Source organism: Trachemys scripta, chromosome 2 (assembly GCF_013100865.1).
Source record: "Trachemys scripta elegans isolate TJP31775 chromosome 2, CAS_Tse_1.0, whole genome shotgun sequence".
In the NCBI taxonomy this organism is placed as follows: Eukaryota; Metazoa; Chordata; order Testudines; family Emydidae; genus Trachemys; species Trachemys scripta.
Window position 1 is genome coordinate 17,783,707 of NC_048299.1, and position 24,333 is coordinate 17,808,039.

Here is a 24,333-nt window from a genome sequence, read left to right on the forward strand (position 1 = left end):
CTGGGATTTTAAGACCAGAAGAGTCCATTGTGAGTATCTATCGACTCCAACCTCCTGCGTAACACAGACCATAGCGCCTGGGGGAGCTGGGGCATATCTGCTGTGCATGAGGGCAGAATGCATCATGCCCCTGCCTGGCCAGTTGCCCAGGCGCATGGGGGCTGGAGTTGGGGCAATATTAGAAGCTGCTGAGGGTTGTTCCCTGTTGCGATGATGGTGCAATCCGGAGGGGGTTTGTGCTCAAAGGGCAGCAGGACCTGGCAGCCCCCTTGTCCCCTGCTAGGCTCAGCTCACCCTACACTTGACCATCCTGGTCCATTCTGGTCTTTGAGGCACATTCCCTGCCCCGCCCCCCCACCTGGCCTCAGCCAGTTTAAACCGGCTGCGTTTTCCGTTGGGATTGGACCGGAACGTTCGTTCCGTTCGGAAGGGACCCGTGACCCCCTCCCCTCGCCCAGCTCAGGCGCGCGCCAGCTCCCCCGGCTCGCGCGCCAGCCAGCCAGCAGCCCTGACGCTTCGCGGCTGTCAACCGAGAAGGAAGGCGGGTGGTGTGTCCCGCACGTCATATCGGTCGCCCGGCTCCCATTGGCTGCCGAGCCTCACCAGACTGAATGTTGGTCCCGGCGCCGCGCGGCGGCTCCCTCCCCCCACCGTTCCGAGGGGAGGGGCGGGGGCCGGCTCTCCCTCTGCCTCCGGGGTAGGTCGGGAGCGGGTAACGTGACATCGAGGCTCGCTGCTTATAAACCTTTCCCCAGCCCGCTGCGGCGGCCGGACGGGACGGGACCGCGAGGGAGCCGAGCAGCGCCCCCGCAGGTGGGAGCCCAGCCGCGGCAGGTAGGTGACCCGGCAGCCGTGGTGCTCAGCGCCCCTCCCCCAGCACTGGTGCCTTGGAGCTGGGAAATGGGGGAGGGGTCCCGGTCCTGTCCCCGCCGCCCCTTGTCCGGGTGCGGGAGAGGGGCCTGGCGGGGTAGCGCCGCAGCCCCCTAGTGTCGGGCACTGTCGTGCGACTCCCGCCCTTCGCGGGCAGGCGCTGCTAGCCGCGGGCTGGGGAGGGACCGGGTCCCCTGCAGGGCTGCGCTGCCTGCACCTGGGGGGGCTTGGGGCAGCCGGTCGCGCCCGCCTGCCTGCGGACCCCGCTCCCGGGGACACCTGGAGGCGGGTCAGTCCCCTCCGGCCTGAGCGCTTGGCCCCTGTCACCCCACTGGGCTGGGGAGGGGCTTAGAGGTAGCTTGTCATCCAGGGACTCCTCGGGCTGCGAGTCGGGTGCCGGGGTCTAGGCAAGGCGGCCCCAACGCTGCCTGTTCCCCTGCCCAGCCGGGTGTAGCGGCCTTGACCTGACTGATTGTTGCGGTGCCCTGAGGGTCTTCCCCAGCATCCCCTTCCCGGTGTCTGAGTGATGGCTTCCGATGCAGAGATCTGGCTGTACCCTCTGGCCTGCTCTTGGCCCTGCCACAATCTTCCTCTGTGAACTTTGGCAAGTCACTTGACTTCAGTGTCTTATTCTCCAGGTGTACAATGAGGCTGTGGGTGTTGGGGATGTAAATTAATTTGAACTCCTCAAATGGTAGGCACTATAGGCGTGTGAAGTAATAGTGCTTCTGTGTGCCTAAGTATTTAAGCCTAAGTGATTGCCCATGCTTTTGGGCACTAATAGGCACTCTTCTCTCTCTCTCTCTCTCTCTCTCTCTCTCTGTGTGTGTTAGGACCTTGATGGTGAAGCCAATGCCCAGATTAGAGAATTGCACCTGGAGTTGTTCCTGCGCTGCTAGGGGAAGACATAAAAACCAACTGGGGAAAACTGCTGTTGGACTGGCTGCCAAGGTGGGCGAGATGCTGAGCTCTTCTGTCTCAAGCTCCCCCCTGACTTTGGTGGGTCATGGAACACGGACCCCTAGCACTTCCAGTCTCAGAAGCAGTAGCAGCAGCACCAGCAGCCTGAATTTGAACCAACACTTGGTGCAACGCAGCCTGGTGCTTTTTGCTGTGGGTGCTTTCATGGCACTGGTGTTGAACTTACTGCAGATCCAGAGGAATGTGACCCTGTTCCCTGAGGAAGTCATTGCCACTATCTTCTCCTCTGCCTGGTGGGTGCCCCCTTGCTGTGGGACAGCTGCAGGTGAGTCCCTATAGTTGGCTTGGAGGTGACTTGGTCTGCTGCAATGTGAGAAGGAAAGCACTGGGGGTGGGGAGTATCTGGCCTGCATGTTTGGGGGTTTGGCAGTGGCCACACTTAATGTGTATGTAGCTGGCATGACATCTGGGTTTGGGGAAGAATAGACTTGGTCCAGCTTTTCCCCACATCCAGGAGAAAACTAATTTCATATCTGGCACAAAGTGCTTCCTGAGCTTAAGCACACTCTTTACAAAGGTGACGTGCTTCTCTTCCAGACTGCCTTGACATGTACTTGAGGTATGAATACTCTATTCAGCTGGGCAATATTTCAGCAGTGATATATTCTGAGGGAATAATTGGATATCTCTCTCTACACACAGCTCTTTAGGGCTGAGGTGATTTCTGCAGGCTGTGGAATATAGGGTTTTTCTCCTGGGAGCCAAGAGAAGTGCTCTCCACTTGTTGCAGAGTATTGGGGTACATCCTGGGTGTCCTGTTGTCTGGCAGGACTGTGACTAGTGCTTGGACCTAGTGCAGCAGCAGGTATGGCTCTCATCATCGCTGCTTGCTGTATGATTGGTTCCCTCCGAAACTGGTGAGTCGCGAGGTTCAGTTACTATTGGCTGCCTGAGTGAACATGCCACAGACAGAGAATCGAAAACAAGGAAGTCACATGTCAGTGGGGAATGAGGGAAGCCTTCTGGCTGCCTGCCCTGTTCTCTGCCAAGAGCAGTGCAACTGCCAGCAGCCACAATCTCAGTAACCACCAGAAACTGAGTTCTTGCAAGTTACAGCACAATCTGTAACAAAACACACAATGAAAATAAGAGGCCTTTTCGCTGTTTGAACAAAAATGGGCAGCTGAACTCAGTATTGGTACTAATAATTTAAGTCCTGCTTTTACTGTACATCTAGTGTATACAGATGGCATTGGAGAAAGGATGAGGAGGGAGATGGCAGGTTAAATTAAAAACAAATAAAACCAAGAGAAATGTTCCCATGACTTTTTAAAAACACAAATAGGGAAGAAAAATAAATCTTAAACCTTCCTATGTAGCATCTGCAATCCAAACTTTCTAGCACTGTGCTAGTGCATTAAAGTAAGAGTGAAAATCTGTAGACTCTGGCTTGTGGAAGCTGAAAACACCATAACTAGTGAAAAGGAACTCTGCTCTTTAGAATTGTGTTTTTAATAGTCCAAGCAAAGCGTTATTTGCAACATTGATGACAAAATTTCCTTCTTAAAAACATACCTTTCAATCCAATACCCCTTTAAATCCATCTAATATAAGGATAACAATTATAGCAGATTACATACAACTTTATACCTGGTCAGAGTTGGAAAGTAATGTTCTCAACAATCTTTTATTCTTGTAAGAACCCTCTGAAAATGCAAGGGTGTGTATTTTTTTTTTAAACAGAGCATTTGTCTTGATGAGTAAGTGTGTATAGCTGAGTGCATCATCACTGATAGACCAGAAGTTTTCTTCAGCAGGACTAGATTTGAAAGCTTTCAATTGAGTTTTGTGCTCTCTGATCAGAGGATTATGTGAATCCAGTTTTACCACATACTGACTTTAGGCAAGTTCCTCTACTGCTGTACAGTAACAAACACCTAATCAAAGATGTTTGAAAATATTAGAGTTTGTATTGTGTTTTCAAACAAAAGCACAAATTTAATAATCTAGCTAATTTTATCTGACATTTAGTTGATATGAGTTACTTTATGTAGATGTTTGTTCAAGTCTGACTTATTTAAAGCTGTAGCCATTAACATTGTTTGTTTGGGCCCCCACAGTAAATTATTTCCAAAGGAGAGTATTCTGCCCCAGAGTGAGTAGCACAAAAGTATCTCCTGTTTGGTACAGTGTCTTTTGAATGTAGACAAATCTGTTTTTCAAATTGAAAATTAATTGTTGCCATGATAATGGTGTAGTTGGCATGACATTCTAGACAAGTCTGAAATCCCAAGCTTCTAAGCATCTCTTCTAGCCAGCTACAACTTTGAAGCTTAAGTGCATGGCAAGAACATGTGTGAAGAGATCAAACAGCCCTTTTGTAGTCCCAGTAAGCTCTGGAAATAGAAGTGACTTTTACCCCTTCTAAGAAGTTGCTTTTAAAAACAAATGCTACCTAATCTTGAGTGAAATTCTTCCTGTAGTTACACAATGGAATATAACTTTAATTGGTGCAACTGACAACAGAATTTGGCTCATTTAAGGCTTTATCCTGCTACTGTTGAAGTCTATAGTAAGGGTTAGGGTTAGAGTCAGAGTTAAAGGCCAGAAGGGACCACTAGATAATCTAGTTTGACCTCTTGTAGATCACAGGCCACCCACATGCCAAACCCAACAAAGTATTACAACCCCCAGGAAACTAGACTATTATGTGCTATGGACAGAGAATGGGTGGGATCCAGGTGCACCAGTGGTCGAGGCCCCCCATGATGGCAGGCATGATTAAATGAGAGAGAGAGAGCGCCAGATAATCCTGGGAAGTGACCTGCATCCAGACACTCCAAAGAATGGAAGTGACCTGGAGGAGGCATTTTGCCTATGTGACCTGGGGGGAAAGTCCTTCCTGACGCCCCCCCCCCCCCCCCCCCCCCCCCCCCCCGGCAATCAGTTAGACCCTGAGCATGTGAGCAAGAACTAACCATCCAGGCACCTGAGAGGAGAAACTGCCCTGTGCCACCTCGGAGCCCTGGCCTATACCATCCAATGTCCCATCTCCAGCTGTGGCCATCCCTGATGCTTCAGAGAGGAGATTTTAAAAATAAACAAAACCCTTCCAGAATACATTTGGGGTTGCAGGCTGGAATGCTGAAGCATGAGCTTTAGGAAGAGAAGACAAACTAGAAGTGAGCCCCAGTGCTGTGGAGCATTGCTCCCCTCCCATCACAAGCAACCTGGTCATACAAGTGCACTCATAAATTTGTCCAACTCTCTTAAAACTAAATAAGTTGTATGCTCCTACAATTTCCTTGATTTGAATGGGAGCAGAAATGGGCCATTATAATCCAACTAGTATTTGACAATCTTGGAATCTTGTGTGGGTGATTATATTGACTTGTTTGGGGGGGTGGGTTGCATTGGAATTTGAGTTGTATAGGTGGCGAATCAACTTTTGAAGATTTGTGGCAGTTGGACCAAGTAATCCATCTTGTGCAGGTTCCCTCATATCACTGACTCATAACAAATGAAATTATTGTATGCAAATTAGGTGTACAAGAAGGGTGGCAATTGGCTGTTACCTCTGTCACAGTGGTCTAGTACTACTGGATAGATATAGTAGCTGAAAGCCCCTGCTGTTGCATGGGTGTAATTGGGTAAAGTCAAAATGGCTGAGAACCTAAAACGTGGATAGTAATGGAACATGAATCCCAGTGATGACTGGTCCTGGTGAAATTACACACATACACACACACACTCTCTCTCTTTCCCCCTCCACCCCCCTTTGCAGCTGTTTCCATCACTTCACACTGACTCAGACATTCAAGGCTTCAGAGTGACAATCCTGAAGTCTTTTTAATAGCTATATGAGGGGGGAGTTCCTCTGCCCATGGTTTAAGTTCAGGCAGGTATTTATGATCCTGATTCAAAGTCTATTGACTTCAGTGGACTTTGGATCAGGCCCAAATGTAAGATGCCTGTAACTCAGTCATGCCTATTCAGTTGTCACTGGAGGGTGTCTTGGCTATACTGGATTCTTGAAAGTAAAGAAATATTCCACCCTTCACTTTGCTTTAAATTTTCGGTAATGTCATGTGTTGACTTTGATGTTCTGTAACAGGTATCCAGCCAAATAGATGCAAAGTGAGTATGAACTGTTACTCTTGGGAAAAGGAAGTCCCCTGACTCTATGGACTTGTCTTTACTACCATGTCAGCCTTACTTCTGTGCTGCCTTCAGAGCTGGGCAGCCAGAGAGCAGGTGGCCAGCTCTGAAGGCAGCCCAGAAGGAAGGGTGGCAATACACCATCCCATCCCACCCTTACTGCTGCTGCAGCAGTGCAGCCTTCAGTGGGTGCCTGGCCAGCAACTGCCACTCTGTTGCCCAGCTTTGAAGGCAGCGCAGAGGTAAGGGTAGCAATACTGTGACACCCCTCCCCATACAATAGCCTTGTGACCTCAAACTGGGGGGCCTGACCCGAAATGGGAAGTGCTGTGTACTTTTACCCTATTGATTTCATAGGGGAGATCAGCTTTCACGGTCGATGACACATTTTTCACAGCCAAGAGTTTGGTATGGCCCTACATAAAAAGTGATGAGTCTTGGACTGCTTAGGAGGCTTTGCCATGTACTTATTTGCCAGACTAATATTTCAATATTAATTGTATAAATTCTATGTACAAGCTGTCTCATTTCATTCTTACAGCTGTTGTTGGCCTGCTGTATCCCTGTATTGACAGCCATCTTGGAGAACCACACAAATTCAAGAGAGAATGGGCCAGTGTAATGCGATGTATAGCAGTTTTTGTTGGTATTAACCATGCAAGTGCTGTATCCTTGAACTAGTTTACCTTTTTGTGTTTCTTTAAATGTTGATTATAATGACCCACAGTAGCAGGTTTGTCTTAAGAGTCTCTTAAACAGGTAAGACTTAATGTTAATAGGAGAGAGGTGGTCATAGCTTACACAACAGTTGAAGAATAGATAATTACTACACTATGTATTTGTAACATGGATCATATGCTCATGTCAGAATTGTTTTTAGAGTTCATACCAACTGAACTGAGGCAACAGTTAAAATTAAAAATATGACCTTTTTGCTACTAAAATGGTCAATAAAGATAGGTTTCTCACCCATGTAAACAGCAGTCTCCGAAGTTACTGGTAGTCACTATCACGGAAGGATGCTTATTGTACTGAAATTCTTAGAATAGTTACTATTCCAGCAGAAAACTTAAATCAACAGAAAGGGAGGGAAGTCTTGGTTTTATAGGCCAAAACTTTAAAATGTGGCCACTAAATTGGGATTCCTTAATCTTTGGGTACTTGGTTATGAGCAGCCTTGGCCTGATCTTCATGGTCACAACTGATCACAACTCCAACTAAAAGTCAATAGACTCTCTGAAAACCTGCTCCAAAGCTTCTCTCTGGGCATCCAGAATTAGTGATCGTTCTTAAACTGTCTACGTGAGGTATTAAAGTTTTGTCTGAAACCTTTTTCTGTGGCTAAAATCTTTAAGGAATTGTCCTTAACTTTCTGATTAGAAACTGGATTTTGCAAATAACATTCAGCTCTCCTTGACTCTAGCAGCCTTGTCATTGGGCCTTTGGTGGACATTTGATCGTTCAAGAAGTGGTCTTGGTCTTGGAATTACAATAGCCTTTCTAGCCACTCTAATCACTCAGTTTCTTGTATATAATGGTGTTTATCAGTAAGTATACGTATTTAAAACTTAACACTTGAACTCACCTGACTGCTAGAGAATTCACTTTTTTGTAAAATATGGAAATTCCAATACTTTGCTTAATTTGAAGTTATTGTACTTTGAAACCTAAAGAATATAAACCAGTGTAATGCACTACTCCTAAAACAAAGGCAGGGCCAACCAAGTTAGGACATATGGCAGCATACTGCACTGTCACAAAGCATCAGTCTTGATTGTGAGCTCATGGAGAAAATTGTGGTAAAAATAAGATCAGACCCTTGGTGAAGTGACAAGTTCTTTTTCTTCCCCCCCACCCCACCCCAGGACCCTGAAGTGCCATTGACTGGCTCCAGAAGGAGGGAATTGCTAACCTTTTTAGGCTGGAAGCTGGCCTTAACCCAACATAGGGCTTTTTTAAGGAAGATGAGGATTATTTCCTCTTATTACTACTTTTTTTTATGTGGGTGGGGGGAATTCCTTGCATTACTATTAGTCTTATATAGGAGACTATTGGACTATAATTCTTATACATAATGGAAATACAGTGTCTTTTTTCTAATTCACTAATTTTTGTTTACTTTAGGTATACATCGCCAGATTTTCTTTACATCCGTTCTTGGCTACCATGTATATTTTTCTCAGGAGGCGTGACAGTAGGAAACATAGGAAGACAACTGGCTATGGTAACTGTTGTATAATTAGTATTTATGTATTTAATAGGGAAGCATCCTTTACAGATGTTCGACAATGGAGACTGTGCCTGTGAGGTCATGATTCATGAACTGACTAGTAAGCCTTATAAAACCTTCTCCCAAGGACTGAAACTTGAGCATAGAAATCTGGCATGTTGTCACTGGGATGGAATTCTATAGTATTCATTAGCACGAGGCTCTTTCTCCTCATTGGCGCTCTTCCACTGGCAATATGAATCATACTGGGTGTTGTAGGCCTAATCAGAATCTTAGTATAGTGAAGTGCAGGACCATAGGAGAGCTTCTGATGCCCCTTCCACTGACTGTCTTAACAATTGGGGACTAGAAGTTGTGGGGAGGTTGGAAGGTAGAAAGACACTGGGGAGGAAAACCTGCTTTTTTAAAATTCAGTTTTTCAGAAGAATGTTGCCCTGTATAGCTTTATCTTCCTTCATCCTAGTATGAAAACACATGGTGTCTTTCTCCTCACAAACATGTAGTTCAGGGCCTACTCCTGCATAACTGTAATTTCACACATCCAGGATTGTTTGCTGGATAATAGCCTCATATACTTGGTTCTTAAATAGATATAGTAGAAACTTGCTTTTTTTATAGCAATATTTAACAGTTAAGAGATTTTCTCTTGTCTATGGCTTGCACATCAGCTTAAAATCTGCTTGTCAAATGTGTTCTGACATTGATGGATAGTCATAATTAATACTGCATTGATTGGCTTCTGTCTCCTTAGCCACAATTCTCTGATCCTGGAAAGCCTCCTCCAATTGACTATCTCTGCTACCCTGCAATACTGATGTGATTGAGGTGTATAACCTTTCCCAAAAGAAGAGCACAGGGGCTTTCAAGTACTTGACATGTCAGGCTTAATGTTCAAGATTTTCCTAAAGGAATAGGGGATGCTGTTGAATGGCATGTGTGCCCTAAAAGTAGGTGAAGGTCTAGTGTATGTAGCTTGTGGAACACAACAAGCCTGTTATCTCATCCCTTCTACCCTAGCTCTTCTCAAATCAGTGTTGGAAAACTATTGTCCTACTGGTGTGAATAGGGTCATAGTTCAACATACCTTGTTGTATGCTTTGCTACTGCGGTGTTGAACTTGACCGACCCCATCAGTGCCTTTGGGACATTAGTTTTCAACACTGGTTTGCAGAAAAGTCAGGTTAGGGAGGTCGTTTGACCTCTTCTCTCCAATGTCAAACATTAATTTCTTTAGTGTACAAAGGGCCATAGGGTCTGTTACTGAACTAATGAGGGAGTCTTTCAGAAAAGGGGGGTGGGTGGGGGAAGCATAGTTGAGGTCACTTCCCTTTGGAATTTTGGGGCAAACTTTGAGGCTACTTGCTTATGACACCTGGTTCTGTGTCCCATGGCTATATTCATGCTCAAACTTTTCAGTGAGTATCGAAGTTTGCATGAATGCACTTTTTAATGTGCAAGACCATTAATACCATTTTAAAAACCTGTACCAATGTAATCTGTTTCTGCATATTTTTTAGTTAGGATAAGATGATGCTGAACACAACTCAGATGGCTAAGAAGAAATGAGTGTTTCGAAAGGGGTGCATGTGATATTGGTTCTTTAGGTTTCTTATCACTCTAAAGCCCAAACAGAAACTCTCCACTATCTCCCTGCTTTAAGTGCAAAATGGATCTTTAACTAGGGAGTTGCAACTGGTACCTCAATAATAAAGGCTATACAGATATTGCTAGTGTTTATTTCATATTGCATTGTGCAGCATCTTTATTTAACAGTGATAAAGGAAGTGAGTTGCCTTTGCCAGACCTGGGGTGGGGTCAGATCAAACTGCATATATGTTTAGGAGAGTCTCCCTTCACACTATACTACTTAATTGGCAATGCTGACTAATTACAGAATCAGGTGGGGTTGTCAGGAAGAGTTCCAGAATAAAAGTTCTAGAAAGAAAGGACAAAACTTGACAGATGTGTTGGTGAGGAGTTACTGTAACAAATAAGGATCCCTTATCTGTCATTACTAGAGGTGGTAACTTTCCACTGGAATGACTCTGGAAAATACTGTTTTTTTGCAAAATGGAAATTTTCTGCATGAAAACTTTTTTCCAAAAAAAAAAAATCTATTTTCATAGATTCATAGATTATAGGACTGGAAGGGACCTCGAGAGGTCATCGAGTCCAGTCCCCTGCCCGCATGGCAGGACCAAATACTGTCTAGACCATCCCTGATAGACATTTATCTAACCTACTCTTAAATATCTCCAGAGACGGAGATTCCACAACCTCCCTAGGCAATTTGTTCCAGTGTTTAACCACCCTGACAGTTAGGAACTTTTTCCTAATGTCCAACCTAGACCTCCTTTGCTGCAGTTTAAACCCATTGTTTCTGGTTCTATCCTTAGAGGCTAAGGTGAATAAGTTCTCTCCCTCCTCCTTATGACACCCTTTTAGATACCTGAAAACTGCTATCATGTCCCATCTCAGTCTTCTCTTTTCCAAACTAAACAAACCCAGTTCTTTCAGCCTTCCTTCATAGGTCATGTTCTCAAGACCTTTAATCATTCTTGTTGCTCTTCTTTGGACCCTTTCCAATTTCTCGACATCTTTTTTAAAATGCGGCGCAATACTCCAGCTGAGGCCTAACCAGAGCAGAGTAGAGCGGAAGAATGACTTCTCGTGTCTTGCTCACAACACACCTGTTAATGCATTCCAGAATCATGTTTGCTTTTTTTGCAACAGCATCACACTGTTGACTCATATTTAGCTTGTGGTCCACTATAACCCCTAGATCCCTTTCTGCCGTACTCCTTCCTAGACAGTCTTTTCCCATTCTGTATGTGTGAAATTGATTTTTCCTTCCTAAGTGGAGCACTTTGCATTTGTCTTTGTTAAACTTCATCCTGTTTACCTCAGCCCATTTCTCCAATTTGTCCAGATCATTTTGAATTATGACCCTGTCCTCCAAAGTAGTTGCAATCCCTCCCAGTTTGGTATCATCCGCAAACTTAATAAGCGTACTTTCTATGCCAATATCTAAGTCGTTGATGAAGATATTGAACAGAGCCGGTCCCAAAACAGACCCCTGCGGAACCCCACTCGTTACGCCTTTCCAGCAGGATTGGGAACCATTAATAACAACTCTCTGAGTACGGTTATCCAGCCAGTTATGCACCCACCTTATAGTAGCCCCATCTAATTTGTATTTGCCTAGTTTATCGATAAGAATATCATGCGAGACCGTATCAAATGCCTTACTAAAGTCTAGGTATACCACATCCACCGCTTCACCCTTATCCACAAGGCTCGTTATCCTATCAAAGAAAGCTATCAGATTGGTTTGACATGATTTGTTCTTCACAAATCCATGCTGGCTGTTCCCTATCACCTTACCACCTTCCAAGTGTTTGCAGATGATTTCCTTAATTACTTGCTCCATTATCTTCCCTGGCACAGAAGTTAAACTAACTGGTCTGTAGTTACCTGGGTTGTTTTTATTTCCCTTTTTATAGATGGGCACTATATTTGCCCTTTTCCAGTCTTCTGGAATCTCTCCCGTCTCCCATGACTTTCCAAAGATAATAGCTAGAGGCTCAGATACCTCCTCTATTAGCTCCTTGAGTATTCTAGGATGCATTTCATCAGGCCCAGGTGACTTGCAGGCATCTAACTTTTCTAAGTGATTTTTAACTTGTTCTTTTTTTATTTTATCCGCTAAACCTACCCCCTTCCCATTAGCATTCACTATGTTAGGCATTCCTTCAGACTTCTCGGTGAAGACCGAAACAAAGAAGTCATTAAGCATCTCTGCCATTTCCAAGTTTCCTGTTACTGTTTCTCCCTCTTCACTAAGCAGTGGGCCTACCCTGTCTTTGGTCTTCCTCTTGCTTCTAATGTATTGATAAAAAGTCTTCTTGTTTCCTTTGATTCCCGTAGCTAGTTTGAGCTCATTTTGTGCCTTTGCCTTTCTAATCTTGCCCCTGCATTCCTGTGTTGTTTGCCTATATTCATCCTTTGTAATCTGTCCTAGTTTCCATTTTTTATATGACTCCTTTTTATTTTTTAGATCGTGCAAGATCTCGTGGTTAAGCCAAGGTGGTCTTTTGCCACATTTTCTATCTTTCCTAACCAGCGGAATAGCTTGCTTTTGGGCCCTTAATAGTGTCCCTTTGAAAAACTGCCAACTCTCCTCAGTTGTTTTTCCCCAGTCTTGATTCCCATGGGACCTTACCTATCAGCTCTCTGAGCTTCCCAAAATCTGCCTTCCTGAAATCCATTGTCTCTATTTTGCTGTTCTCCCTTCTACCCTTCCTTAGAATTGCAAACTCTATGATTTCATGATCACTTTCACCCAGGCTGCCTTCTACTTTCACATTCTCAACGAGTTCCTCCCTATTTGTTAAAATCAAGTCTAGAACAGCTTCCCCCCTAGTAGCTTTTTCAACCTTCTGAAATAAAAAGTTGTCTCCAATGCAGTCCAAGAATTTGTTGGATAGTCTGTGCCCCGCTGTGTTATTTTCCCAACATATATCCGGATAGTTGAAGTCCCCCATCACCACCAAATCTTGGGCTTTGGATGATTGTTAGTTGCTTGAAAAAAGCCTCATCCACCTCTTCCACCTGGTTAGGTGGCCTGTAGTAGACTCCTAGCATGACATCTCCCTTGTTTTTTGCCCCTTTAAGCCTAACCCAGAGACTCTCAACACTTCCGTCTCCTATGTCCATCTCTACCTCAGTCCAAGTGTGTACATTTTTAATATATAAGGCAACACCTCCTCCCTTTTTCCCCTGTCTATCCTTCCTGAGCAAGCTGTACCCATCCACACCAACATTTCAATCATGTGTATTATCCCACCAAGTTTCAGTGATGCCAACAATGTCAGTTGTATTTATTTATTAGCACTTCCAGTTCTTCCTGCTTATTCCCCATACTTCTCGCATTTGTATATACGCATCTAAGATACTGGTTTGATCTTTCCTCCCAGTTTTGTCCTGACTCTCCTTTCTCTCTGCCAATATAGCCCACACTCCCTCTTGTTTCCGACCCATCTCCCCGGTCTCCATGTTCCCCACTTACCTGTGGGCTTTGCTCACCTGTCCCCGTCGAACCTAGTTTAAAGCCCTCCTCACTAGGTTAGCCAGTCTGTGTCCGAATAGGGTCTTTCCTCTCCTCGAAAGGTGAACGCCATCTCTGCCTAGCAGTCCTTCCTCGAATAGCATCCCGTGGTCTAGGAAGCCAAAGCCCTCCTGGCGACACCATCTTCGCAGCCAGGCATTCACCTCCATGATGCATCTGTCTCTGCCCGGGCCCCTACCTTTGACAGGAAGAATTGAAGAGAATACCACCTGCGCTCCAAACTCCTTCACCCGTACTCCCAGAGCCCTGTAGTCACTCTTGATCCGCTCAGTGTCACACCGCGCAGTATCATTTGTGCCACATGGATGAGTAGCATGGGGTAGTAGTCAGAGGGCTGGATAATCCTCGACAATGCCTCCTTAACGTCTCGGATACGGGCCCCCGGCAGGCAGCATACCTCCCGAGATGAGATGTCAGGGCAACAGATGTGCGCCTCCGTCCCCCTCAGCAGAGAGTCTCCGACCGCCACTACCCTACGTTTCCTATTTGCAGTGGTGGCAGCAGACTTTCCAGCCTTAGGGGTACGAGGCTTCTCCTCCTTTACTGTAGGGAGTGATTCCTTCTTTCCTGTGTCAAGAAGAGCATAACTGTTACCTATAACCACGGCAGGAGGGTTCGGCGCAAGGGTGGAGCACTGCCTGCTGCCAGAAGTAACCAACTGCCAGTGTCCACCCTGAGCCATCTCCTCCTCCACCAGTGGTGTATCAGCAGTCCTGTGTACTGGGACAGCTACCTCAGCTGTCTCCACATGGACACTGTCGAGGAATTGCTCATGGATACGGATGCTCCTCAACCTAGCCACCTCCTCCTGTAGCTCTCCCACCTGCTGCCTGAGAGATTCCACCAGCAGGCACCTCTCACATTGGATGGTCCCCCCAGCCTGGATATCAGTAAGTGGAAATTGCAAGTTACAGTCTTTGCAAAACCACACCAGGATCTGGGTAGAGGCATCCATGCTTAGGCACTCTGTCTGGCTACAGGCACAGGTGGAGGAGACAGTAGCAGTGCTGGCACAGGTGTTGCGGGTCTTCCTAACCATCGTAAGCCTCCCTCTGTCAAACTCCCGTCTGCAGCCCCCTGTCAGCTGAAAGGGTTGTTTAAGCGAAAAGTTATGAATGTAGTTGCTTTATAGGTATTAAGGGGAATCAAGAGAAAACAGATGGAACTGGCAAGGGACCCTCGCCCCCTTCCTGCTCCCCTTCCAAACTCCCTTGCGAAACTCCCTGTTAGCAGCCCCTGGTCGCAAAGCTCCCTGGTCGCTTGTGTGCTGCTTTATAAAGCCCTGGCCTGTATGAATGCCCCGCCCACTGATAAAGGCTCAGCCACTTACCAGAGACTTCTAGCTTTCAAACCTTCCAACTGCCAGCCACAGCACACGGTCCTTCAAACAACCAAAACAAACAATTTTTCCGTTGGGAAAAATTAAAATGACAACTGTCCACCTGGGAAGTTTGTCAATTTCACTCTCTTCATGCAGGGTGAAAGTGAAATTGAACAATAGCCTTCTATGCAGGCAGCCAGCTGAAAACTCCATTGTAGTTTTCCTAAAGTAGAATTTTTCTGGAAATTCCTTCCTTTGAAAATACTGCATTTTCATATTTTTTTTTATTAAAATGTGATCCTTTTTATGGGAAGGGATTTCCAGCCAGCTCTTATTACAATTTTGAGTAATTCATTATCACTAAAAGTTGTCAGAAGAGAATGCAAGTGGATAAACTGAAAATGAAATCAAGTAACTTGTTCCACTAGCTCTTCCCTTATGCTTCTTGGATGATCTCAATCTTCTGCTGATCCTGTGTGGATCACTGGACACTTAACAGACTTGTAGTAAACAAGGATGGGAGACTGTTCAGATTTAGTTCAAACTACAATATTGTACTAAGTGGTATCACTTTGTAACCGTGTTTTCTAGGCTATATCCAGGCAGTGAGCCAGTTGAAAACTCTTGAAATCCTACAAATACTTGTTTTAAGCAATGCCAAAAAGCATCTAACAAAAAAGAAAAGTTGCTTTGTTTGCTGTCTCTCACTTGTCTGAAGAAATATAATGACCTTCATAAATGTGGCTTTGGATACAAGCTGCAATTTGACCTGCTGAGGAGGTGGATAACCCATGTGACTATCTACTGCTACACACATTGACACTAAGGCCTCTTCTCCGCTAACCAAATTGCTGTACTGCATGCAAATAGCTTTCTTAAACATCTTCTGTAAAAGCTTGGTCTTATTTTGAAATAACTGGAGTAGTCACAGGTGTAAGGGAGTTTAAAAAAATCTCTGTTCATGTTCTGTACCAAAGGAGAATCGAAAATGAGGGCTTGATTCTCTGCTGCATTGCACCTTTGTCTAGTCACTTATCAAGGCTAAGCAGAGTGTGTAAAATTCTGCCAAATCAGAAAGGTAGCATTTGATACCCACTTTGCTTGCATATAAATGACTAGACAAGATGCACTACAATGGTAGACAATCAAGCCCAATGCATGTAAGCCTTCACCAATCTAGAGGTCAGAATTGTACCTTTCTACACTTCCTGATTACTCTCTACGTGTAGAAGAGTGTCTTCCCTTCCCCCCCCCCCCCCCCCCCCAACCTCACTGTGTATATTTTATTAGGTGAAGAACATACTGTGAGGTAGCTCTAGCTTTCTGATTACTGGACTCTAGGAGATTACACATGTATTTTGAACATGTGTAGTGCACGTTAAACTGAGGCTACAATCATACCTGATTTCTCTTAACTAGCCAATAATACGGCTTCCAAAGAGAAGCTGCCACCAGTCCTGCCATGCCTGGAGCTAGTCACCTAACCAAAGTTGGAGGGCAAAGGCTCTATTTTTGTATTAGACAGCAAAGGAACTAAGAAATAAGTGTATTTTTATGTACTATATTTGCTTGGTACCTCTAGAATGTCTCAATAAAACTGGGGGGAAAAAAACCTAGAATGCTACACAACAAAAAATGGTCTGTCTTAATCATAATCTACAACATTTGATTTTTTTTTTTTTTTTTTTTTTTTTTTTAAAAACCTACTACTGAAGCCTGGGTGTGAACTCTAGGCCCTATGGCGGTCCATGATAAGTTTCTCTATCTGTTGTGAAAATAAACATTACTGTAGAACTGTTCTTGGTGAATTATTCACTTTTAAAATAAAGCTGTGGTAGGTATCAGTCCCAGTCTGACCGCTTGTGACCAGGTAGAGGCCCAACAAGTCCCCTTCCTGGGGTTTGGTTATATTAGCACAAATTAACACTAAGATCAAAGTTCATCATAAACATCCTCTCTGGCTTGGCTTCTCCTAAGGTTCTCCTGCTGAACTACTAACTTCACACCCTACTTTAACTCTAGAGATCCTGTCTGACCTCCTTTATATTGGGTTGAGGTAATGGAACCATCAGAGTCAGAAGAACTCAGCATGATTACTGCCTATTAACAATGTGCATGATTTCACTCAAACACCGATTTTTCTCAATAAGCCCTTATTAAAAAGTAATAACCTACTGCAGAGCATAGCCATAACTTGACTGCTGTGGCTTATCACACTAAAAGTTGACTAGGACATGTTCATTATGCAACATAGTGTTGTTTCTATTGTGAAACTTCACTTTCTTTCTGTAATTAAGTGGACTTCTCCCTTTGAAAGTCCTCTGTTGGATAGGTATGCAAGTCTGGCTTTCTTTTTGTTTGGCACACAAGCTGTACCCCTATTCTGTGATTACCTTGCAACAGTAACGTGACCAGATGACTGAAGTTTCATAATGTAGTTCCCTCTTAATAGGGCTTTGGCCATAGACACCTATCCCTGTTTGCTTATTGGGAAAAAAATGGTACTTGCTCTCTATTTTGAGCACTAGTGGTTATGCATCAGCTACTTCTGACTTAACAGTAGTTGTTAAAACCCTACAATTGTGTAAAAACCTAAAACTGGTTATGCCTGTGAATACCTACCTGAGTCTTACCTTGAGAAGCATTTGTACTGAGCTGTTACCAGCCTTACAAGGAACCTACCCTTGCATCTTAATGTGGCAGGTAGTTGGGCAGGGCTAGAGTCTAGCTGGTGGAACCCATTCCACTTAACATCCCTCACTTAAAACAAACAACGTTCTAGAACAAATTCATGCCTGGCATAAGCAACTGCAATGGGAATTTCACCTACTTTAGTCAGGGCTGAATTTAGTCCCTTTCCCCCCCAAAAGTGTGGGTTCATGCACATGTTTTAACAGCCTAGCTATGTGCATTAGTCATCCTCTGTCCACCTCCACCCATTCATGAATCTACTTTTGTTGTATCTTATCACTAACCAAGGTTGTGAGCTCCCCTAGGGTAGGGATTGTATCTTTATTTGTACAGCACCTGGCACAGCAGGGATTTTATCCCCCAATAGAAGTTTCTTGGTGCTAGTGTAACTTTGTGTAGGAGACCTTCTTATACTTCCCCATAAAAATAACTTTGTAGGGCCCTTATCTCACTTGTTGCAGGAAATTGGAAGGTGTGTGAAATATGGAACTGCATGAGGAGGATGTACTCCTGATTCTATTTCAGCATCTGCCACAGAGTTTGTAATACTAAACAAGTCACTTAAACCAAACTTCTCAGAGGTAGCTACACTTTTTTCCCCCCTCCTGGGTGCCCAGGGACCTGTCTTGCAGAAGTGCTGAGTGCTCACGACTGAAATTCAAGACACCTGGAACTCTGTTTTGAACATATCAGGTGTTATAAAATGCTAAATACTCTGGGAAATTGTCATGTCAGACACCTAAATTAGTTGATATTTTTGTCAATTTGGTCCTTAATCTCTGTGCCTCAGTTTCCCATCTATACACTGGGGATACCATCCTCACCTCATGGGGATGCTGTAAAGATAAATTTATTAATGTTTGTGATGCACTCAGCTGAACACTAAAAAAAAGCCTGTGTGGAAATGAAGAATTCTGTATTCCTTAAAGGGCTTGGATCATGTGCAGTAATTAAGGCCTGGGGTCACACATTGAGTGATGAAAATAAAAAGAAATATTGAATCACTACCTGCTAAGTGAGCACTGTCCGTCTTTTGCACTGAATGAAGCAGAGATATGATGGAAAAAATGTGATCATGTAAAGACTATTCTAATGAATACACACAGGGGGAACCTTAGTTTTGGCACTTCCTGATTTGAGTGCTTAACTTTACAATATTAACATTAATAGTTTTGTGTGTAATTTTATAATGTGCTGTACAACACTTCTGACTATTATAGATGAAACCAGTAGTGCTTTGAGATCACTCTTAGTCTCTGCTAATAGAAGCCCCTTAAAGTACTCTAACTGAAGCATAATCCTTCTGCTCTTGACACTGTTAATATATACATTTAATTTGGCCCTAAAGAGGAAGACTGCCTAGGTTATAAACAATTGCAAACCCACCCTTGGTTCCTTTCACAGGGATATGACCATTTGCAACAGTGACATTCTATGTGCATCTTTGTCTCTCTATTTCAAACTGCCTAGGTTTTAATCTTCCTGGATTACTGTCTGGGAATACTTCACATTCTGTGAGAACAATTGCCTCGAGGACTCTTACTAAAATAGTAGGGGATCACACTCATAACCCTTTGGTCATATCTTTTGGAGATTTGTGTCATAAGCTCTGTTCCTTGCCGTTCCAAAACTCCCGTGGACTGCACTGTTCTGGGTGGGCAAGCAGTACAACAGTAGGGCCCTGTAGTGTATGGAATCAATTTTCAGCTTAACTGCAGCAGCAGATTGGGCGTTTATGTTTAAAACTGGCTATCTAATCTTTTGAAGACAAACCAGTTGTGAAGTGCAAGCCATGTCAAAACATCCAAGGATTTCTCCATCTTTATACAAAGACTTGCACTGAAAACTACATTGTTTCCTAGTACAAATATTCCCCTAGAAAGCTTGGTCATGTACAACTGTTTCATAACCCATTTCAATATAGTTAACATTTGGATGCTACCCCAGAGCATAGATTCTAAGGCTAAATTTCTTAGAGAATGCTAAATAATGTTTCCCTGCTATTTACTGCAAGGTACCACCTGACTATGCCATGAGCTGTGTTCTTCCTTGACACAAAGTTATGTTTTAAGCCAAAGTTGGAAAACAGTAGGCAGACTTAAAGAAAACAATGGGAGCGAGTGTCAGAACACTACAATGTTAAAACAGAAATCAATAGATCCGTTTTGACAATGAGCAATTGACAGACAGTTATTGTCAGAATAATGAGATTCATAAAAATGAGCACACTTAACTGGGAGCTAAAGCAGATTTGATGCATTCTGTTAGCCTTTAATAGCAAATCAGTTCTACCCAATTCATTATATGGATAGTTCCATTGTCAGTACTTCTGTAGATTGGAATACGTGGCCTCAATTCAGGAAAACACTGTTGAAGTCAGTGGGTATTAAGTGCAGATACATGCTTAAAGTTAAAGCAAAAGAGTTTTCCTGAATTAAAGATGGATGTACTTCTCCCAAATTGGGGTCTATATAACTAGGTATAATGCTGTATTAAAATTGATGAGAGTTCAGTAAGATGGACTATTCTCTGGTCAAAGTTCTGAAGTATTAACAATCTATTCTTAACAATTGTTTTGGGAGCTTATTCTAAATGCTACTTATTAAACCTCATTTCTGTAAGCATTACTATGTAATACTTATAGTTTAGGTCTATGGATAAAAAAACTTGCTGTACAAAGGGGAAAATATTCTTCCCATTTTCAGATGGGAGAAATTAAGACAGCGGTGAAGTGCCTTGTCCAAGGTCACACAGCATATCAGTAGCAGAGCTAAGATTAGAACCCAAGTTTTCTAACTCCCAGGCCTGTGACAAATAGAAAGATCCAGATTTGTTCAAGTTATTTCAATAATTGCTAAAAATACTGGAAACCTTTAGTGTACAGTAGTGTGTACCTCACTAGATAATGTAAGTCACACAACAATAAAATGCAGTATTGTGTACTATATTAATCACTTTTTTTTTTTTTTTTTTTTTTTAACCACAGGGTATTCCTGAGAAACCACATACTGATTAGATCCTTGGAGCAAAAGACATGGTGCCAGTATGAAAACAAAATTAAGAAGATGTGTTCTTGTTTTTGACTGCGGATTATTTTTTCTAAATCTCTATGGGCTCACTGCACAAATGACTTGTGAAAAATATTAATCCATTTTAGAATAGCCAAGTGAAATTAACTGCTTATCTTGAAATCTTACCTTGATTTACTGCATAAGCATTTGCGCCTGGCTGTTCTCTGGAAGAATTTAACATCAAGTTACGTACAGCAGTTCTGGCGAGGTGGCAGTTTTCCAATTACTAGATTCCAATTTCAGTTATTGAAGCAGCTGCCATATTTCAAAGCCTTGAAACTAAAATTTAATTACAAGCTCTTGTATCAGTGCCCAAAGGAAGTAGATTGATGGTGCTTAAAAAAGGTGAAGTATGGTTTAATAGGAATAGTATTTATCCAAATCTTTTTTTTAAAAGGGTTGTTTAAAAATAAGCGATCTAAATTAAATTAAAAGCATTAGTGCAATGCTTTGAGTTGTATGAAGGAATCATGCCCTTATTTGTAATGCTGCATTGCATTTTTGAAGTAACTTAGTATAGAATCTATAAATCACTTCAGAACAATAGGAGAATACTATAGACAATCTTGTTTAAAGCAAACTGCATGAAACAGCTAAAGCCCCAATTTTAATCGTTTCATTACAGTTCATCTGTCTGTTTAATACTCCTATCTGTATCTTGGCCAAAATCTGACCCCCATTCAATAAGGTACTTTAAGTGTGTCAGTATGCTTGCTTAAAGTTGGGTATATACCTTAATATTTTACTAAATCTGGACCTCAGATATGCTGAGTACCTGCAGTCCCACTGCTACTAGTGGGAATTGCAGGTGCCCAGAATTTGACCCCTATCTTCCATTATAGTTAATGAAAATACTTGTATTTATTTCCTTGGGAGTTGAATCAGGCCCTATAAAGAGCAGATTATGAGCCTAATCTTGCTTCCACTTTAGTCAGTAAGAGTTTTGACTGAATTCAATGGAAGCAGGAGCAGACTAGGATTGTCACTTACTATTTAATAAATGTAGCATAGTTATTAGGTTACTTCTCAGTTCAATTTTTGGAGAGATCACCACTTTATTTTTTCACAACCCTATAAAACTTGCAATCTGTGATTGCCTTGTAAAAAAAAATAGTGCTTATGTCACTACATTGAACATTTGGTGTTTCTAAATATTTAGTTCTAGTGAGCACAATGTATACATTTAATAGCTTAGACCACAGTAGACTTAAATAGCAAGTATTAGGTCTTAAAATTAAAGTGCAATGTACAGTAAAATCTGAGCCTTATATTCTCTTCAATATTCATTGTTTCTTATGAGATATTAAAGAGAAGGGTTCTGAATTCATTTCAGTGCTGCATGGAGGAAAAATTCAGCAATAATTTGACTAGCAAAGTTAGCTTATTGTTGTCCCTTCATTGAACCCAAACTTTTAGAAATACTCCAGTTTTGTGGTTATGATGTACTTGTACACTTTTATGAATTTGCCTTTTGTATTATGCAATTTTTGTTCATTTCCAATCTTATGTAGCTTCAGATTTAGCCCGTGACATCTGTTTAGAGGCTTAGCCATCAGCAAAAGAGACATTGAGACTAAATAACAGTATTTGTAATTTTATTTCCTTTTTGAGGGAAATATTAACACTTTGGTGCAGACTTGAAAATCCTGAATTTGAAGGGAAGGGAGTAAACAAAAGTAAAATAGCCTTTGTGCTAGTCTTCAAGCTGAAGGCAATCTTAAACTGAGCCCAATTCTGATCTTGCTTTAGTATAAATCAGTAACTCCATTTGCTTGAATGGAATATCACTGGTATAAGGGCCTTCTATTGCAAACATTTACGATGGGAATAACTACAGATATGTATAGTCAAATTAAGCTCAATAGGACTTCTGAGAAACTTATGTGCATAAGTGCTTGCAAGATCAAGGTTGCAAGGCCTGAGATCAGAATTGAGCTAATTCATTCAATAAAATGGCTGACTCTGCTATTTGGAGAAACCTATTAAGTTGAAATAAATGTTGTTACCAGTGTCAATGCCTAAATAACCAGATGTGATTAAAGGGCACAATGAGCTGTAAATATATTTGATCATACAGCAGTATTTAAGGTGTATTTTTAAAAGACCAACTAAATCTGTATGTGTTAGAAATAATGCAGCCAAAAATGTAAGTCAAAAGTTCAGTTTTGCCAATACTTCTAAGTATATTAACCAAAGTGATAAGTTGTGGGAGAGAAATTTGCACTATTCAGGATTTGAACACTTAAATTCTCATTCTTACTGATAAGTTTTCAGCAGTGTGTTTTGTTTTGCCTTTTTATTATTAAAGGTTTAAGACCAAGTGACTTATTCTTTGTGGATTTTCTTTAAGAAAAATGTATTGAATGAGGCCAAACTTGATCGCCATTCCGTTATTCATTCTGATTGGCAGAAAATACTACATATAACACACATCCTTTTAAAACTCAAATTAAGTGAAATTTTGAGGCAGCTGTCCTTTAAAAATAAAACAAACCATGGCTTACAACTCATTGTGATTGATGATGGTAAGAATTTTTTTAGGGGGTTGGGGGATAAAAACCCTTTCCTGTCTTACACAGTTTGGTACATCTTTTAACTCTCCTTGGCAGATCAGCATATGTTGCTGCTGTATGATTTGAATACCAGTGAGAGAATAAATCAATGTGAGGATGGTGTGTCTCATTTCCTTCCAAAATGTTCTAATTCTTCAGCTAAAATCTTCAGACTTTATAGGAAAAAAACAAGTGTACAATTTAAATTTTCCTCCCCTACAGTGGTAGGGGGGCTACTTGGTTACCGTGCAATAAGGAATGCTCTCAAATTTGCCATATAATGGAAACTCTTGCGAAGGTGTATGCCATATTTGGCATACATCAAGGGCAGATTAACTAGTCTGCAGTTAACTCAGTTGTATTTTTGAATACAAGTTAGATTATTATAACCTAGAGTCTGATAATTTTCCCCATAATCTGTGGGCTGGGCAGATGCTCTGGGTATAAAATCTCTGGGCAATTATATGGAAACAAGCCTCTGCTGCCTTTTGAATGGGGACTGGGCCAGGAGTGATGCACATTGTTCCTACTGCCAGCACTGAGGAGCTCAGGGTGGAAAAAATGAGACTTTTAGGGTATGTTACTGTTCTGTGGGGTAGAGATAAATGAAGTAGGCTTGAGCCTAACACCATTTTATGCAATGATATGACAATATAAAAGAATTCTACCTTTAAAAATCTTACAAACATAGCTGTGACAGATATTGTAACTGCATACAGTATTCCTGGGGAGACATACTGTATTAAGTTTATGTATCACTGAGGGCCAGGGATTGTGTGTATGACTGTTCAATTCCATGGGGGAGGGTTATCACAGCTCCTCAAGGAACCAAACTAGCAGGGGATGATTAAGGTGAATCACTTAGGTTTTAAACACCTCTACAGAGGTATCCCCCACCCCCCAGAGACCCTTGCTTATACCGGTTCAAACTGGATTTTCCAGAGACTGACAGATGAAAGGACTTTTGGCATAAAAAGGCTGCAGTTAGACTTACTCAGGGCCTTCTTTCTGATTCAGCAAGCAGGGCTTTCTGCTGAAGGGGGGGCCCCTGCCCTTGTGGAAGGGGTGGAAAGCCTTTGGCCTATTTGGGCCCCATAAGGCTAATGGGTGACTCCTGGAATATTTTGTGTGTGTTTGTCTATTGTTTTCTCTGTTATGCTTTGAATTTAAGAATAAATGTGCTTGCTCAGAAAGAGCTGTGGTAACTTGTAAGTGCTGGCAATACACTGTTCACAGAGCAAAAACGAAGTGCAGACACTGGTCTTTGGGCAGACTAGCTTGTTGAGGATATTGCAGTGGAAGGTAGGGAGCTGAGCCGCTTTAAATCCCGGTCAGAAGATAGTGGGATAAAAGTCCCTGCCCTGAGACAGGTGATAGCTGGAGACCTAATG

The 24,333-nt window shown here is 42.6% G+C and overlaps 1 protein-coding gene across 1 annotated transcript; it reads left to right on the plus strand.

The window, feature by feature from the left end:
* The first annotated feature begins 681 nt into the window (after nt 1–681).
* INSIG1 (insulin induced gene 1) lies at nt 682–22,714 on the plus strand. Its single transcript, XM_034759990.1, has 6 exons — nt 682–834; nt 1,704–2,116; nt 6,491–6,615; nt 7,330–7,496; nt 8,074–8,173; nt 20,306–22,714. The coding sequence occupies exons 2-6, from the start codon at nt 1,711–1,713 to the stop codon at nt 20,333–20,335; spliced, it is 828 nt and encodes a 275-aa protein (XP_034615881.1). The 5' UTR covers nt 682–834; nt 1,704–1,710; the 3' UTR covers nt 20,336–22,714.
* The last annotated feature ends 1,619 nt before the right edge of the window (nt 22,715–24,333 follow it).